The sequence below is a fragment of the Microcaecilia unicolor genome, chromosome 12 (genome assembly GCF_901765095.1).
Source record: "Microcaecilia unicolor chromosome 12, aMicUni1.1, whole genome shotgun sequence".
Lineage (NCBI taxonomy): Eukaryota > Metazoa > Chordata > Amphibia > Gymnophiona > Siphonopidae > Microcaecilia > Microcaecilia unicolor.
Window position 1 is genome coordinate 1,452,498 of NC_044042.1, and position 16,070 is coordinate 1,468,567.

The 16,070-nt window shown below is 43.9% G+C and overlaps 1 protein-coding gene across 2 annotated transcripts in view; it reads left to right on the forward strand.

Annotated features, from left to right (window-relative positions):
• SORT1 (sortilin 1) overlaps positions 1–14,371 on the forward strand; it is an 80,910-nt gene extending 66,539 nt beyond the window's left edge. Inside the window, exons 16-20 of one of the 2 annotated variants that reach the window (XM_030221523.1) lie at positions 3,130–3,246; positions 8,594–8,702; positions 9,092–9,207; positions 9,501–9,621; positions 9,699–14,371. In XM_030221523.1, coding sequence (XP_030077383.1) covers positions 3,130–3,246; positions 8,594–8,702; positions 9,092–9,207; positions 9,501–9,621; positions 9,699–9,713 — 478 coding nt within the window. In that variant the 3' untranslated portion in view covers positions 9,714–14,371. The remainder of the gene's footprint in view (positions 1–3,129; positions 3,247–8,593; positions 8,703–9,091; positions 9,208–9,500; positions 9,622–9,698) is intronic. The other variant, XM_030221524.1, reaches the window with a different exon arrangement.
• The last annotated feature ends 1,699 nt before the right edge of the window (positions 14,372–16,070 follow it).

A 16,070-nucleotide genomic window follows, 5' to 3' on the forward strand; every position in this document is an offset into this window, starting at 1 on the left:
TGGTGACTCCTCTGAGAGATCCTCCTCGGTCCAAGATGTCTCCGAATCTTCACTCTTATTTTTATTTGAGCTATCAGATAATTTGGAAATACCTGATCAACTATCACAGGTCCTCTGACCTGTTCAGGAGCTGCATCACCATCTGCTGGAGTTGGATAAATACTGAACAGTAGAGGCTACATGGTATCCTTATGGGCGCAGTCCACTAGTCTGTCTTCACCTGCTGGTCAACAGTCACAAGGACTGGTTTAGTATGGATGCTAAGGAACTGGGGATTTTTTTTTATTCCTTTTAGGACAGCCTCTTTGTAGTAGCAAATACAACACAAGCTAGTGGCACACTTATTTATTTATTTATTTTATTTTTATTTATTTAGAACATTTATATCCAGATTCCCACCATGGCGGGCTCTATGTGGCTAACATTTACGGAAAGAACATCATACAAATTCTAGGTCAGAATAGACTGTAACATGAGCTTTTGAGAAGAGAAGTCCACTCATCAAATGCTTGAGATGTAGTGAAGAAACTTTGCACACAGACAAGAGTTTCGTCATGGTGGTATTTGCATGTGATGATGGGGAATCTTGTCATGAAAAAAAAAAAGTGAGGCTGATGGAATGTAAATCCCATACTTAATTTAAGTTGTATCTCCCTCGCCAGGCTCCTCTTTCATTTTTCTTCCAATTTTTCATCTATCCTACATCCTAGCTCCACAGCCCAACATTATTGTACCCAACAGCCTTGCACTTTCCTGCTTCCACTGAGAGTTTTGATTTATCAACATTTGCTAACATTGCTTTACCGCTATAGCTGAGCACAGATCTAAGCGGTTTATAGACCTAGAAAGCCAGAAAGGAAATTAAATGTAAAAATAGGAAAGCAAAAGACAACATCAAACTAGAATCTTACCTAATGGGTAGAGAAGGGGAAAGGTGAAAAAAGTGAGGGGGGGGGGGGGGGGGGAAGAATGAGGGCAGAACTCTATAGTTCAGCTGACTAATTACCGAAGGCCTGCTGAAAAAGCCAAGTCTTAATAGCAGTTTTAAACTTGGAGAGGGATAGCTCAGCTTGGATATCGGCAGGAAGATTATTCCGTAACACAGGAGTGAGAAAATAGAAGGTGCTGTTCCTGGTTCTTTCATGTTTAGCAAGTTGGAAGACTAGATAAGTGTGAGAGAGGCAAGATGAGGTAGTAGACCAATACGGAAGGCCTTGAAGTCCGGCAGAAGAACTTTATACCGGATTTGAAAAGTCACTGGCGACCAGTGATGATCTTTGAGGAGAGACCCCATCGTATTTGCTGGCAGGGCAGAAACTCTGATGGCTGTGTTTTGTAAGGATTGCAATTTTTGATTAAGAAATATCTGATGCCGAATTTTAAGTGATTTGAGAGATTAGGTAGTTTCCTTGTACTTTTTGGTTCATGTTCGTTTTTTTTTTTGTTACCTGCATTGAACTACATGTGGTATTTGTGTTTTATGATGATAATATTTGTGTTGCACCAGCAAAGATAATGTTACAATAGTTAATTTTGGATGTGAAAAGCGTCATGAGTAAATTTATGTATAGAGCATACACATCTGTGCACCACTTTACCAGTAGATTAACAATTCTTACTTATACTGTAGATCAGTGGCTTTCAACCCAGTCCTTGGGGACCACCTGGCCAGTTGGGTTTTCAGGATACCTACAATGAATATTCATGAGAGAGATTTGCATGCACTGCTGTAGATAAAACACTTGTATGCCAATGGAGGAGTGGCCTAGTGGTTAGGGTGGTGGACTTTGGTCCTGGGGAAATGAGGAACTGAGTTTCAGGCATAGGCAGCTCCTTGTGACTCTGGGCAAGTCACTTAACCCTCCATTGCCCCATGTAAGCCGCATTGAGCCTGCCATGAGTGGGAAAGCGCAGGGTACAAATGTAACAAAAATAAAATAGATACTTTTGGAGATTCTACATGGAATGTTGCTACTATTGGAGATTCTACATGGAATGTTGCTATTCCACTAGCAACATTCCATGTACAAGGCTGCGCAGGCTTCTGTTTCTGTGAGTCTGACGTCCTGCACGTACATGCAGGACGTCAGACTCACAGAAGCAGAAGCCTGCGCGGCCACATTGGTGATCTGCAAGGGCCGACTTCTACATGGAATGTTGCTAGTGGAATAGCAACATTCCATGTAGAATCTCCAATAGTATCAACAGTGGAGGAGTGGCCTAGTGGTTAGGGTGGTGGACTTTGGTCCTGGGGAACTGAGGAACTGAGTTGGATTCCCACTTCAGGCACAGGCAGCTCCTTGTGACTCTGGCCAAGTCACTTAACCCTCCATTGCCCCATGTAAGCCGCATTGAGCCTGCCATGAGTGGGAAAGCGCAGGGTACAAATGTAACAAAAATAAAATAGATACTATTGGAGATTCTACATGGAATGTTGCTACTATTGGAGATTCTACATGGAATGTTGCTACTATTGGAGATTCTACATGGAATGTTGCTATTCCACTAGCAACATTCCATGTACAAGGCTGCGCAGGCTTCTGTTTCTGTGAGTCCGACGTCCTGCACGTACGTGCAGGATGTCAGACTCACAGAAGCAGAAGCCTGCGCGGCCACATTGGTGTCACTTAACCCTCCATTGCCCCATGTAAGCCGCATTGAGCCTGCCATGAGTGGGAAAGCACAGGGTACAAATGTAACAAAAAAAAAAACTGTACCCAGGGCGTCTAAAATTCACGCCTAGGTCTAGGATTGGTGAATCACTAAGGTAATACCAGGCTGCTGATTATTTTTTTTTTCTGTTAGTCTTGGTATAGTTAGTATTGCTCCTTATACCTACTACTTTATCATTTCTATACCTCTCAGCAGGTCAAATGTTCTGCTTCCCTGTGCTGGCTCATGCACTGAAAGAACCTCACCACTCACACTTCACTCATTCATGCATACAGCTCTGCCATTCCATCTCACACTACCACTGCAGCATTCCTTGCCAAACAGCTTTACCAGTGCACCTCATTCCTGCCCTGCAGTGCCTGTTCTGTACGGAGACCCTCTCCCTCCACCACACGTTCCCTGTGTTAAGCAGTTCTGTCTCATTTTTCCTTTTTGTACGTGTATTTCACACTGCAGTGATTTTGGCTATTACCGCCCAGAAAATGATTCCCAGTGTATCGAGCAGCCGGAACTGAAGGGGCATGACCTGGAATTTTGTCTGTATGGGGAGGAGGAGTTGCTGAAGACTAATGGGTAAAGTGATTGCTTTTCTCTATTGTAAATCCTCCTGCTTGCATAGCACTATGTATTTTTGTTTCCCCATTTAAGGAGATTTCTAGAGAAGGGGCAGATACTAAGGCTTGTCCCAAGGTACGTGTGCTATACCCCAAATAGAACTAGAGGCTGATTGAAACTAGTGGTTTTGTTCCGGCCAAAACTGAATCCACGGCTGAAATTTGCTGCTCGGTTTTGAGTTGAAGTGGAAACGGCACCTCACGGGCCCTCTTTGGGCCAGCCACTCAACCCCCAACCCCTCCACTCTCCCACTACCCGAAGGCCTCCCTGAGGTCTACCTTTAAATGGCCTGGTGGTCTATTGGTGTCTTCTGAGCAAGAGCAATCCCCCATTTCTCAGCCAAAATAGCTGCAGGAGGTCCCAGTGGCCATCTTGGGATTAGAAGCAGCATAAGCAGGAGCAATAGTTGTTTGTTCATTTATATTCACTTTTCAACTGCAGATTACACCAGATTTCCTGGACTACTGATACTGTGGTACCACTGCTCTTGCAGGTCATCCCAGTGCTTGTGTGATCATACAAGATCTCATACTTAATCCGGTCTCTGCCCTCCCTCAGCCCTTTTTACTAAGCTTGGTGATAAGACGTGGAAGTCTGAGGCAATTGTTTTGTGTGTGTGTCTCCCATCTGTACCTTCACAGTATTTGAACAGCTCCTTCCTTAAGGCAGGGGTTCTAAACCTGGTTCTTGGACCACATGGCATGTCTAGTTTCAGGATATCACTGTGGGTATGCATGACATTTTCATGCACAGCTGGCCAGATCTTGCCACATGGCTGCCTGCATTTTCAGTAGGACTTGCAATGTTTCATACATTCTGGCATCCCAAGCACCACCTGCTGACTTGATGAAATAGTGATTTAAACTCTTAAAATGCAGGCTGCTATGTTATGTATTCTGTCTGTGCTTTTAACAATTGAAAATTTGCTCTCAAGCTCTTACTATAGGAAATTTCACTTTCCCAGAGGAAGAGCCAGAGGTGGACTGATGGTGGTTGGGCCCCGGGGCAGTAAGGGTCATCAGGGCCCTCCAAGCCGCTGCCCCCCCACCAGTGCCCCCTCCCTCACACTAGACGCCTGCAAATGGGTCCTGTCTTGAAGGTCCATGGTGCTCTAGTGGCTTTGGGGGCAGTCGGGCAGGAAAGAATCCCACTCTTTCCTGGCCGCTGCCGCTAGTGTGCCCAGCGCCAGCATGTTTTCAAAATAGCTGCCGAAAATTCCTGTGGTAGTCTCGCGGGTCTTGGCAGCCATTTTTATATTTAAATCTTTTTTATTGACTGAAAGGTCAGTACATATAAACAGAAAACATCAACTAGAACACTAATCTAGTACAAGAACATCAGTCAGCATTTCACAGTCAATGAAATTTCTTTTTATCCCCGGACACCCCACCCCCGTTTCTTATCCCTCTACTTTAAATCTGTTTATATTCATTGTAGTTGATATTAACAGAGACCACACATACTATTTCAGAACGTATAGTAATAATCAATCTTATATCATGGAATTATCAAGTTTCGCTTCACATTCCACAATGAACCATAGTGTAACTCTTTAATCCGTAATTAACCCCTTTCTCCTGCCTTTCCTAGTTATCAAACCCTCCCTCCCTACCCTCCCTTCCCTTCAAGATCTAGGATACTTTCCGACAGTCTGAATACAAGCTGTAGTCACTAGAAGTTCAACAGGTAGCTCTTTGAAGCATGTGGTAATGTCTGTATAAATGGGTTCCATTTCTTTAAGAATTGCTGCAAGTCTGATTCTGGCCTGCCTTGGCACATCTGTCTTTCCAAACGCATTAAAGTCACCATTTTCATTCTCCACACCTGTACTGAGGGACCATCTGGAGAAAGCCAATCTACCAGAATTGATGCCTTCGCTATGACTATGGCCCGGTTTATGAATGCAATGCAACCTCCTGGAACCGGGGCTTTCACCTCAGGATTACCAAATAGCAGCAACGGGGAATATCGCCAGTCTATAGCCCACAATTTAGAGACTTGGCTCAAAATTTTCTTCCAAAATTCCTCCACCTGTGCACAGCGCCAGAACATATGCCCCAAAGTCGCTCCCTCCTTCCCACACTTGGGGCATTCTCCATCTGGGGAGGCTCCCATGTGAAACGCTCGCCGTGGGGGAATGTGTAGTCTGAGGGCAAATCGATATTGCATCTCCCAATGTGCTGATAGTAAGGAGGATCGCTGGATTGTCAGGACATGTCTTTTGAACATGTCAGACGTTACTGTGATATTCAAGTCACTCTCCCATTCCCCAGCGTATTTATCATAGTCCAATTCCAGTTTATGATCTTTGATGTGTCTGTGATGGTATTTCAAAGGCACTTTCTGTTGAGAGTTGAATGAGAATGCCTCCGCCACTTCCACTTGGACATCTTCTGTTAGGTCTTCCCATTCCAGGCTAGACACATAATGTTGTAACTGCCAATAATGAAAATAATCTTTCGGAGTTATCAGCTTTGACCTTTGAAGATCTGTAGATGATTTTAGTTTCCCTTCCTCTTAGTATTTGTTGAAGATAAATTATTCCTTGGTCTTCCCAGCGTTTAAACACCGTGTATAAATCTCCTGGAGGAAAGTCTGGATTCCCCTTCAATGTCAAGTATGGAGTAGTTTTATAAGAGAATTGATGCATTCTGCAAATCCACTTCCAGGTTTTTTGCGCAGTCTGTAGAATGTTAGTAGCCGTCAAAACTGGGAATGTTCTCTTACCCAAACCATGAAGGGCACTACTGAAGTGGAGGGGTTTTAATAAGTTTTTCTCCATTTGAGTCGCTGAAAAATCTGATGTGTCACGGAACCAGTCATTGATGTGTCTCATTGCACAGGCCACCGTCATTTGCCGCATACTCAGCACTCCCATTCCCCCATATTCTTTTGGTATCTCCATCACTGACTGAGGCAGTCGCGGTCTTCTCCCCTGCCAGAGGTATTTTCTTAGCATTACATTCAACTGCTTTTCATCTTTACTAGAAAGGTACAATGGCAAAACTTGAAAGATATATAGCCAGCGTGGAACTATCATCATGTTATACAACGCTATGCGTCCCGTGAGAGAGAGAGGTAGCCCCTGCCAATGACCCAGCCTTGTTGCTGTTTCAGTCAGCAGTTTTTGAATATTCAGATTATAGAGTTGGGATAAATCGCTCGGGATCTGCACCCCCAGATATTTGATGGTTCCTGCCGCTCTGCGTAATGGGAATTTAAATCTCTGCATATCATCGGGGCTGGTCTGAATGTGCATAACACTAGATTTCTCTAAATTGACTTTAAAGCCTGAAAGTTTACCAAATTGGGAGACCCTGTTTATCAGCACACTCAGTGACGTTGTTGGTTTTGAGGTCATTATCAATAAGTCGTCTGCAAACGCTAATGCTTTCACAGTCTCTCCCCCTACCTCTACCCCAGCTATCTCCCCCTCTCGTTTCAGGCTCCTCAGCAGTGGTTCTATCGAGAGGAGGAAGAGGGCCGGAGATAATGGACAGCCCTGCCTCGTGCCTCTTGCTATAGAAAATTGTGCTGTTCTTGTGCCATTGATCAGTACTGCAGCTGTGGGGCCCGAGTATAATGATTGAATTGCCTGGTATGCCCATCCCTTGACACCTATGTGTTGTAGCACTGCAAACATGTACTCCCATTCCACTCCGTCGAACGCCTTCTCGGCATCCAGACTCACCAAGATTGCCTTTGTTTCTGTACAACTACATTGTCCCATTGCCATGAGTAGACGCCTCACATTTACTGCGGAGTGCCTATTTCGTACAAAACCCACTTGCTCTGGTTCTATTAATGTCGGTAACACTCTCTGAATTCTGTTTGCTAGAAGCTTGGCCATGATTTTTGTATCCACATTGATTAGTGATATGGGCCTATAGGAGTCTGCCTGTGTTTCTTTTCTTCCTGGCTTTAAAAGTAATGTGATTAACGCTTCATTAGCGTAGATTGGGAATTCTCCAAGTTCCACCACCTCTTCATAATATGAGAGCAGAGGTCTTATTATTTGCTGGTTTAACATTTGGTAGAATGCACTAGAGAACCCATCAGGCCCCGGAGCCGAATGTTTAGGCAACGTTTTAATTATGTCTTGTAGTTCCTTCCCTGTTATTGGTGAATTAAGTTCCTCTAACTCTATCTCTCCTAGCTTGGTTAGCCCTGCCCGCTCTAGATACTGATTAATAGAGTCTGTAGAGTGGGGCATTGGCGTAGAGTATAAGTCGATAAAAATCTCGAAACACCTTCGCTACCTTGTCTCTTTGGTTTTGAATATGGCCCTCCTTGTCCTTGACCGCCATTATTACTCTGCTTCCTCCCCAAGTTTTTATTACGCGTGCTAACATGCCTCCCGATTTGTTCCCAAAGCGTTGTAACCGATATTTCCTACGTATTAATGCCCTAGAGGCTCGGTCCTGTAGGAGGGTATCTAACGCTATTCTTGCTGACTGCATTTGCTCTTTGAAGAATGTATTGGGATTATTAATATACCTGCGCTTTGCTTTTTGGAGTCTTTTTTCTAGGTTGGTGATTGCTCTAGTGATTCGCCTTTCTCTTTTAGCTGTGAATGCTATAATTGCCCCTCTTAATACTGCTTTAGCTGCTTGCCAAAACAAGGATGGCTGGCTTTTGTGGGCTGCATTAAATTTTTCATACTCCTCCCAGCTATCTTGTATATAACGTTTGAATTCAGTGTCTGCGGCTAAGTATGTTGGAAAGCGCCAACCCGCCCCGACTCCAAATGATTCTGGATCTGTCAAGTCTATCCATGTCATCGCGTGATCTGAGACCTCTTCTGGCCCTATTACTGCGTCTGCTACCATATGAAACATGTTTTGATCTACAAGGATGTAATCTATCCTGGACCAGCTGCCATGTGCCCGTGACAAGTGAGTATAGTCTCGTGAGTCTGGATGAAGAGTCCGCCACGCATCCACCAAATTTAGTGATTGCATGAATTGTGGAAGGGCTCTCGATCTCATTCCTCCCCTGTTGGCCCGTCTAGGTGCTGAGCAATCTAATGTTGGATCTGCTACGAGGTTAAAGTCTCCGGCAGCCATTTTTAAAACACGCCGGCCCCAGGCACACTAGCGGCAGCAGACAGGAAAGACTGGGATTCTTTCCTGGCCGTCTGCCCCTGAAGAAGCCACTAGACCACCAGGGTCCTTCAAAGTAGAACCACCGGTGGCAGCGGGCAACTGGGCAGATCCTTTGGGCCCCTGGGCACTGCCCGGTTGCCTGGTCTGGCCGCCCCTGGGAAGAGCTGTCCTTAAACATGTTGTCTTTGCCTTTTTCTCAGGTATCGCAAGATTCCAGGAGATAAGTGTGATGGTGGAGCAAACCCTAAACATGAGCTGATGGATCTGAAAAAGAAATGTACTGGTGACTCGCTTGCTCAGGAGGCAGCGGTACGTACTGGCTGTGGGGGGAGGGGCTAGGGCTCGCTGGCTGAGGAAGCAGCGGTATGTACCGGCTGTGGGGGGAGGGGCTAGGGCTTGCTGGCTGAGGAAGCAGCGGTATGTACCGGCTGTAGGGGGAGGGGGCTTGCTGGCTCGGGAGGCAGCAGTGGGGTGGAGGGAGGCAGTGGTTCGTACTGGCTGTGGGAGGGGAGGGGAGCTTGCTGGCTCGGGGCTGCTGAGTTAGCTGAGAAGATAATAAAAATAAATGGGGGGGGGGGGGGGGTTCTTTCCTTTTCTTGTTCTTTCTTCCCTTGGATATCGTATTTTCCCTAGAGATGTGATCTGTGAAAATCTCTTTAGCACAGGTGACCCATGTGTTATTTTTGTCTTTGTTGAAGGAACCTTTGCAGGTGCACCAAGATTTGATTCCAATTATCCTGTCGGTAGTGGCTGTACTGCTGATCTCCATTGTTGCGGGAGTCCTGATCATCAAGAAATATGTCTGTGGTGGCAGGTGAGGGCTCGTTCTCTAGAAGAAATTATCCAGTCAGTCTAATTGTGAGGCAGGAGGACGAGTCTTTCAGCTAGGAAAATGTGATGCGTGATTTGTTCAGTTCCTTTACGCTTTGCTTATAGGTGTTTATTCCAGTTACTGCACTTGCTTCTTTTCTTAAACTGTAAAGGATGTGTCTGCTTTTGTACTTAATCCCAAGGCAAAGGTTTTGCTGATGGTATGTCCTAAGCTTTGTACCTCACACTTTGTTTCTGAATGTGAAGGGTTGGCTGCTTTTGTCCTGGTTTCTGCAGGTTCTTGGTCCATCGATACTCTGTCTTGCAGCAGCATGTGGAGGCAAATGGAGTAGAGGCCCTGGATACCAGTATCACCAGTGGAAGTAAAAGGCTGGGTTACCATGATGACTCTGACGAGGTGAGAAAAGGCGCGGCGCACAGTAAGCTGGTGTGCTAAGCTGAGAGTGTACTCACACTTTTCTCTCCTCTTTCTAGGACCTTCTGGAATAATTCAGTCATGGAACCTGTCATAAGATGGAGGTTTGTTGGGACAACTTAAAGCAAGATTTTTCTTCCCCCCCTCCCCCCTTAATTTCTTCAGCAAATGCTTCTAATTGGATGCTTGTTACCATCCCTTGGATACTTAGAAAAGCTGGTGTCTCCCATGCCTTGGGTCTTAGCTGGTGGTTCCCACAAGCCCACAGATTCTGAGCAGAAGACTCTGTGATGTAAGACACCATCAGACTTTTTTACTTTTACATTTTAACTAATTTTCTTCTCCAATCAAAGAAGAAAAAGAACTAAAAAAGTGAACTTCAGCAATAACACTTTTTGACTTAGCAGTTCTTCCTTCTTAGTAAAAATGCTACTACGACCTCCTCTGTGGTATTGAGGGCTGAGAGTGTTACTTGGTATCTCATCTTGTTGATTTTATGTGACTTCCACATTCAGAGGAGATGCACAGCACCTTTGCACTCACCTGAAGCTGTCGTGAGAGATTAGAGCCAGGTGTTAAAGTGCCAAATTTTTCATTTCTTGTGCAGACTCGGTAAGAATGAAGTCTTGATTTTTTTTTTTATACTTTTATGGGAGAAAAGGGTCTTAAATCAAACTCCTGCAATTCTGGGAACATGAGTATCAGATGACTGCGATACATTGAATAGATTTTAGTCTCCCACTTCCCGTCAAGCTCCAGAAAGATGAAGGAAAGCAAGAATGCAGAGAAATGAAAACTCCAGATAGTCTCTGTAGAAAATCTTTTAAAACTCAATCTTTATAGGGTAAGTGAGATAAATATGCTTTATTTACAATAAAAGGAGAGAGAGGATCTAGGGTGTGAGATTTGGGGACAGATCTGCTGCTGTAATGTCTTACCCATAGCGTTCTAGCTGCTGGCTTTTAGGGAATGCATTTTCACTGTCTAAATCTTCTGCCTGCTGTTGCCACCACTGCAGCCTGAGATGTTGGCTTATACGTGTAGTATTGCAAGAGTGTATCAGCCCCCCCCCCCCCCCCCCCCCCCGCTTCCCCCAGACATGCCTTGGATGATCACTGGTACAATGAATACCCTGGCTTGCATCTGATATGCTAATGGTGTGTGTGTGTGTGTGTGTGTGTTGGAGCTCAGCTTGGAATCTGTCTATAGAGAGTGATTTTTTTTTTTTTAATTAAGACCCAGAAGCCAGTGATGGTTCCTAAAGGACCCTAAGAGTGCCCCCCAACTCTTGTTCTAATATGCACCCCCCCCCCCCCCCCCCCGGAGTTTGCCTCTGGCACTGCTTCCATACCAGCTGTCCTGCTTTCTAGTTCAAAGGTTTTCCAAACACACACAAGGGGAGATAACACAACACCCCCCCCCCCAAAAAAAAAAAAAAAATGTTTTCAATTGAAGGTATAAATTGATTTAAATTTGTTATTGAAAAGCTCTCAGTATGTCGACTGTGGCTACGCTACCTGACATAACCAGGCGCTCATTTAAATGAGGATGTTCCCATTTTAATTTAAATGCCCACATGCATCCTAGAGCACACTGCTGATCAAGTACAGTGAAATATCAATGCTCAAAATACTAAACATCAAAACATTTTATAACTTTTCTTTTTACTTTTGTGATAATTTCCCACACAAAAGTGTTAACCTGAGGAGAAGTCACGCTTGCTGTCAGTTTGAATTGAACTTTGGCGCATACAGTTATCACAAAAGAAAAATGTTATAAAAGTGTGGGGGAGTTGTTGTTGTTGTTGTTCCCCCCCCCCCCCTCCCAAAATGGTACCCACTTGAAAAACAGTGACTATCTGTATCAGTTGGCTGTTGGCCTGAATGCTGACCCGCTTCACAGATTCAGTTCTGAGGGTGGGAGATGCTGATGTTGGTTAAGAGGAGCATTGCCTTGGGCCCTGTGCTGACCCAGTAACTGTATACAGATCTGTCTGACCTCACTTCCTAATCTTTGTCAGTTGCCACTAACGATGCTTGTGTGCTGCAGTAGAAGGATTGTAGGAGCCCCTGAGCTGAGGTGCAGTGTCCTATGTCCACCACACCTTGTCCTTCCTAAAAGTGAATAAAGACTGACATTTCAGTCGATGCACCTTGGACTCGCACTGGGTGTTCCCGTGGTTTAGAACCGATCCCTATTTGGAGTGGGGTAGATGAGTCTTAATCTTAGAAAATGTCACATGCAAAAGGAGAGTTAAGTGAGGGGGAATCCAAAATTTCTGACAAGCAGCAGTCTCCACAGGAGCCCATTACTTCCATTTCCCCTACCCCCCCTCTCCAGATCCAACCACAGAGGAGACTTAGTCCGTGCTGTGTGCAGCTGAGCTGAATGACCTGATTGTGGCTGGATCAGTGAGCCTGCTCAAAAGTAAAGAAGTGTAGCTTGTCCCCTGAACCTGGTAATACTGCCGTCACATTGGCTGCAAGAGAAACCACCGACGTATCATATTCTCTATTAGGAGAAAAAAATCTATAGAGATCAAAGCATGTCTAGTATAAGGGTTAGCTTATATTATTTATATTGAAAGTCTACCAATACGTAGAATGGGCCCAACAGATAACTGCCCTATCAGTGCTCAAATACGTTACTACTTTTTAGAGGTTGTATCTACACAGGCAACATTGAGCATTTTATTATAAATAATCTCAAATATATTACAACAATTAAGAGCTTGATTACCATTAGAATTAAGGGGAAACAGCGTTCCGAAAAGTAAGACAACTGAATTGGGTACATTTAAAAAAACAGCAAGAAAAGCCCTTTAGAAACCAAAAGGAGTGGGATGGGAGTGAACCACCTTGTAAAACACACACAATATAAATAAATAAAAACAACCTATATAATGATATACTGAAAAAAAAATAGAAAACAGTAAAACCAAATGATAAGTAGGTAAAATAAGAACTGAAGATAAATACAGAAAAATGAGAAAAGGAAGCCAGAGGGGTGAGAAGGTCACCCAAGGCACATGAGACAATTCAAACATTAACATGTAAAAGTTCTTAATGTACATAAAAAAAATGTAGAACTCATCAATCTGCTGAGCAATAAATAAAAATGAGTAAGACAAACATGAGGATGAATATAAAAACATCAATAAATAGTTGTAAAAGGGCTTTTGTTGCACCCAGTTCAGTACCGGTGAAATATAGTGTAAATGTTCTTACTCTGTATACAGACCACCCTCATAGCATCAAGAGAGTCTGTTTACAATCCAGATCGTATGCAGAATATTTGGGATAAAAAATTTTTTTTTGCCTGGACTGAACATAAAATATTATGAGGTTTCCAAAATGTATCCAGATGTCTACAGGAGTGACCTGGTTGATGGAGAACAATAAGCCATGAAACAGGACAGCCAGAATGCGAATACCATTTCTCCCAGTGGTGCTGCATTGTCTCGGGTACAAATTCACATTATAGGCCCTCTGAGTTGGAGAAAATACTTGCCTTGAGCTCAGGTTTAGAAATGTGAGTTGCGCAAATCAAAACAACAAGGTTCATTCTTGTCATTAAAGCTGCTGATGAGGAAAAATGCAGTGCTATATTCTGGGTCCTTTCTCTTAATACATACTTGGAGATCAGCAGGGTTCTTGTGTGCTCCACACTCTGAAACTAAATTGATTTTGGGACTTGCTGCAAATTGTTGCCAGTAGATTGCAGGTCAGCTGGAGCAGAAGCACCTCTGTCTCCTTGTTTGTCCATGTGGCTACAGAGTGTGGCCGTTCCTAGGGAAGTGGTGAAGTGCTGAATTTCACTGGCTGTTAGCTGGTATCTGGTGGATTACTGTGTGACCTGTTTCTGAGCCTGCTGCACATCTGGAAGGAAAATGCTTTACTGCAGGAGCTTGGATGTGCTGTTGCTTCTTCTAAATTCCCCTCCATCCCACCCATGGATTCCAGCAGTAGCAAAGTAGTCAGTTGAACAGCTGCATTTTTGACTTGCATGTTGTAGTTCTGAAAATTATTGGGATAACCTAGAATGCTTTGCAGATTTTAGGATGTCCTAACTAGCACCTTATTTCTCAACAAAATTATTTTTAATGCTGTGCTAAGCAAATTTTTGTGGAAGCCCCTGCTGTGGGATTTGAGGGTTTAAATATAGATACCCAGAATGCTGAGGCTAAGGCTGGTCTTTGGGGTCTGTCTGACCAGTTGAGTTTTCAGGGTATCCATTTTCCATGCAGCTCATTCTTACCATCAGGTTAACTGACTGAGAAGCAATGTACCATCTGGTGAGATCCATTTTACTGTTCATCTCAAAGCCACAGTGCAAATCTAGATTTGTAAAGGGCAGTGTTCTCTTTTTCATGTCCGCGGTTTGAGTAGCTGCTGCAGAGCTCTGGTGGATCTCAAGTATTGCTCAAATGGCTGTATGGTTTATGGCAATACCATGTCACAGGCTGGCTTACGTTTATCATCCCTTGTTTTATAATGACATTATGCTAGGCACAGAGCACTGGACATCACTAAAGCTTCCACAGCCTATGTACTTGTAACAGTGCTATCCATTCCTCTCTACAGTAAGGAACAATGTAGTGGGGAACAAAACTTTGTTTTATTTGAATTCTGTAAATAAATGTGGATGTGCTTAAAGGAGTGTTAAATTTTGTACTGGTACTCTTCTGTATATTTGCAATATTTGATCTAGAAATAAAACTGGTTTTATGGTGCGATTTTGTGTGATTGGTGTCTGCTTCAGGTGCGAACATTTGACTCCCGTTTGATTTCTTTTTTTAAATTTTTCATTACTACTACTATTTAGACTTTATATAGCGCTACAAAGCGTACGCAGCGCTGTACAAACATAGAAGAAAGACAGTCCCTGCTCAAAGAGCTTACAATCTAATAGACAAAAATAATAAAGTAAGCAAATCAGTGTGTGTGGAGGAAAGAGGAGAGGAGGGTAGGTAGAAGCGAGAGGTACAAGTGGTTACAAGTCAAAAGCAATGTTGAAGAGGTGGGCTTTCAATCCAGATTCATTTCAAATATCACTCCTTATCTCTACTAGACAGGTGGGTTGTGTCCTTTTCCAACCAGTGGGTAGAGATACTGGGCTATTTGATAAGAATGTTTAGACCCCATACCCGGGGAATATCCAGCATCTCCCAACTGCTAAAAAACTATGCCAAATCACAATGTAAATTAGACATTTGCCCTAGCATTCTTATGAGTTCAGCTCCCCAACAATTCAAAGCAGACCTCAGGAGACACCTTAACTACATGCTTCAAAATGGTCTCTTCCCAATAGATAAAGGAAACATCTTACTCCTTTGCCTAAGGACGCAAAAAAATCCACAAGTGACCTAACCAACTATAGACCAGTAGCTGATAACCAAACTCATAGAAGGCGCAGTGACAAAACAACTCACTAACCACCTAAATAAACACTCAATTCTGCATTAATCTCAATCAGGATTTAGAATGAACCACATCACTGAAACTGGAAGTCTTGGGGGCCATTTTTAAAGAGCGAACCGGCAGCATGGGTGGCTGGAGGGGGGCGGGGGAGAGAAGGGAGTCGCTCGACAGGGGTGGCTGAAGGGGGGCAGGGGAGAGAAGGGAGTTGCTGGAGGAGTAAGGGGGACAGGGGCGAGAAGGGTCACTGAACATGGGTGGATGGAGGGGAGAGAGAAGAAATGCTGGACATGAATGGAGGGGTGGGAAGAGTGAGGAAGGAGAAGAGATGAGGGAAAAGGAAGAGAGGAGAAAAACTGCACATCGATGAAGAAAATAAGCAGAATCTGGATCCACTGGACAGTCAACGGAGGACCAGAACTGAAGAAGAAAGGAGGAAAGGAAAGAAATAAATGGAAAGGAAGCCCTGGAAACGGAGTTAAGAGGACAGATAGCAGCAGAATCGGATACGGGGCCAGCATGATCAGAAAAACAGTCACCAAACAACAGAAAAAAAATCATTTTATTTTCATTATAGTGTTTGGAATATGTTCACTTTGAGAATCAGGGGCTCAACATTAAAAGTTTATATTTATTTACTTATTTATGGCATTTTATCGCACATTAAACATGAATTAGATTGGAACCTGGCATCATTTAATTTTTTTCCCTGGAGTAATGCATTGTCGGCACCCCCCCCCCCCCCCCCCCCCCAAGGCTCTCTCCCCAGCTATACTACTACTACTACTACTAAACATTTCTATAGCGCTACTAGACCTACCCAGCGCTGTACAATTGCAATTTTTTTTTGGGGGGGGGGGGGGCGCAGAGGGGGACCGGGGAGAGAGCCTGTTGTTAAACGTTTACCAGCATACCACTAAAGGTAACTTCTCCTTTCCATTTGAACAAAATGGAAAACATTATTAGTTACCACAATTTTCGCTAGATCATTTAACAGTCAGATTTTACCATCTG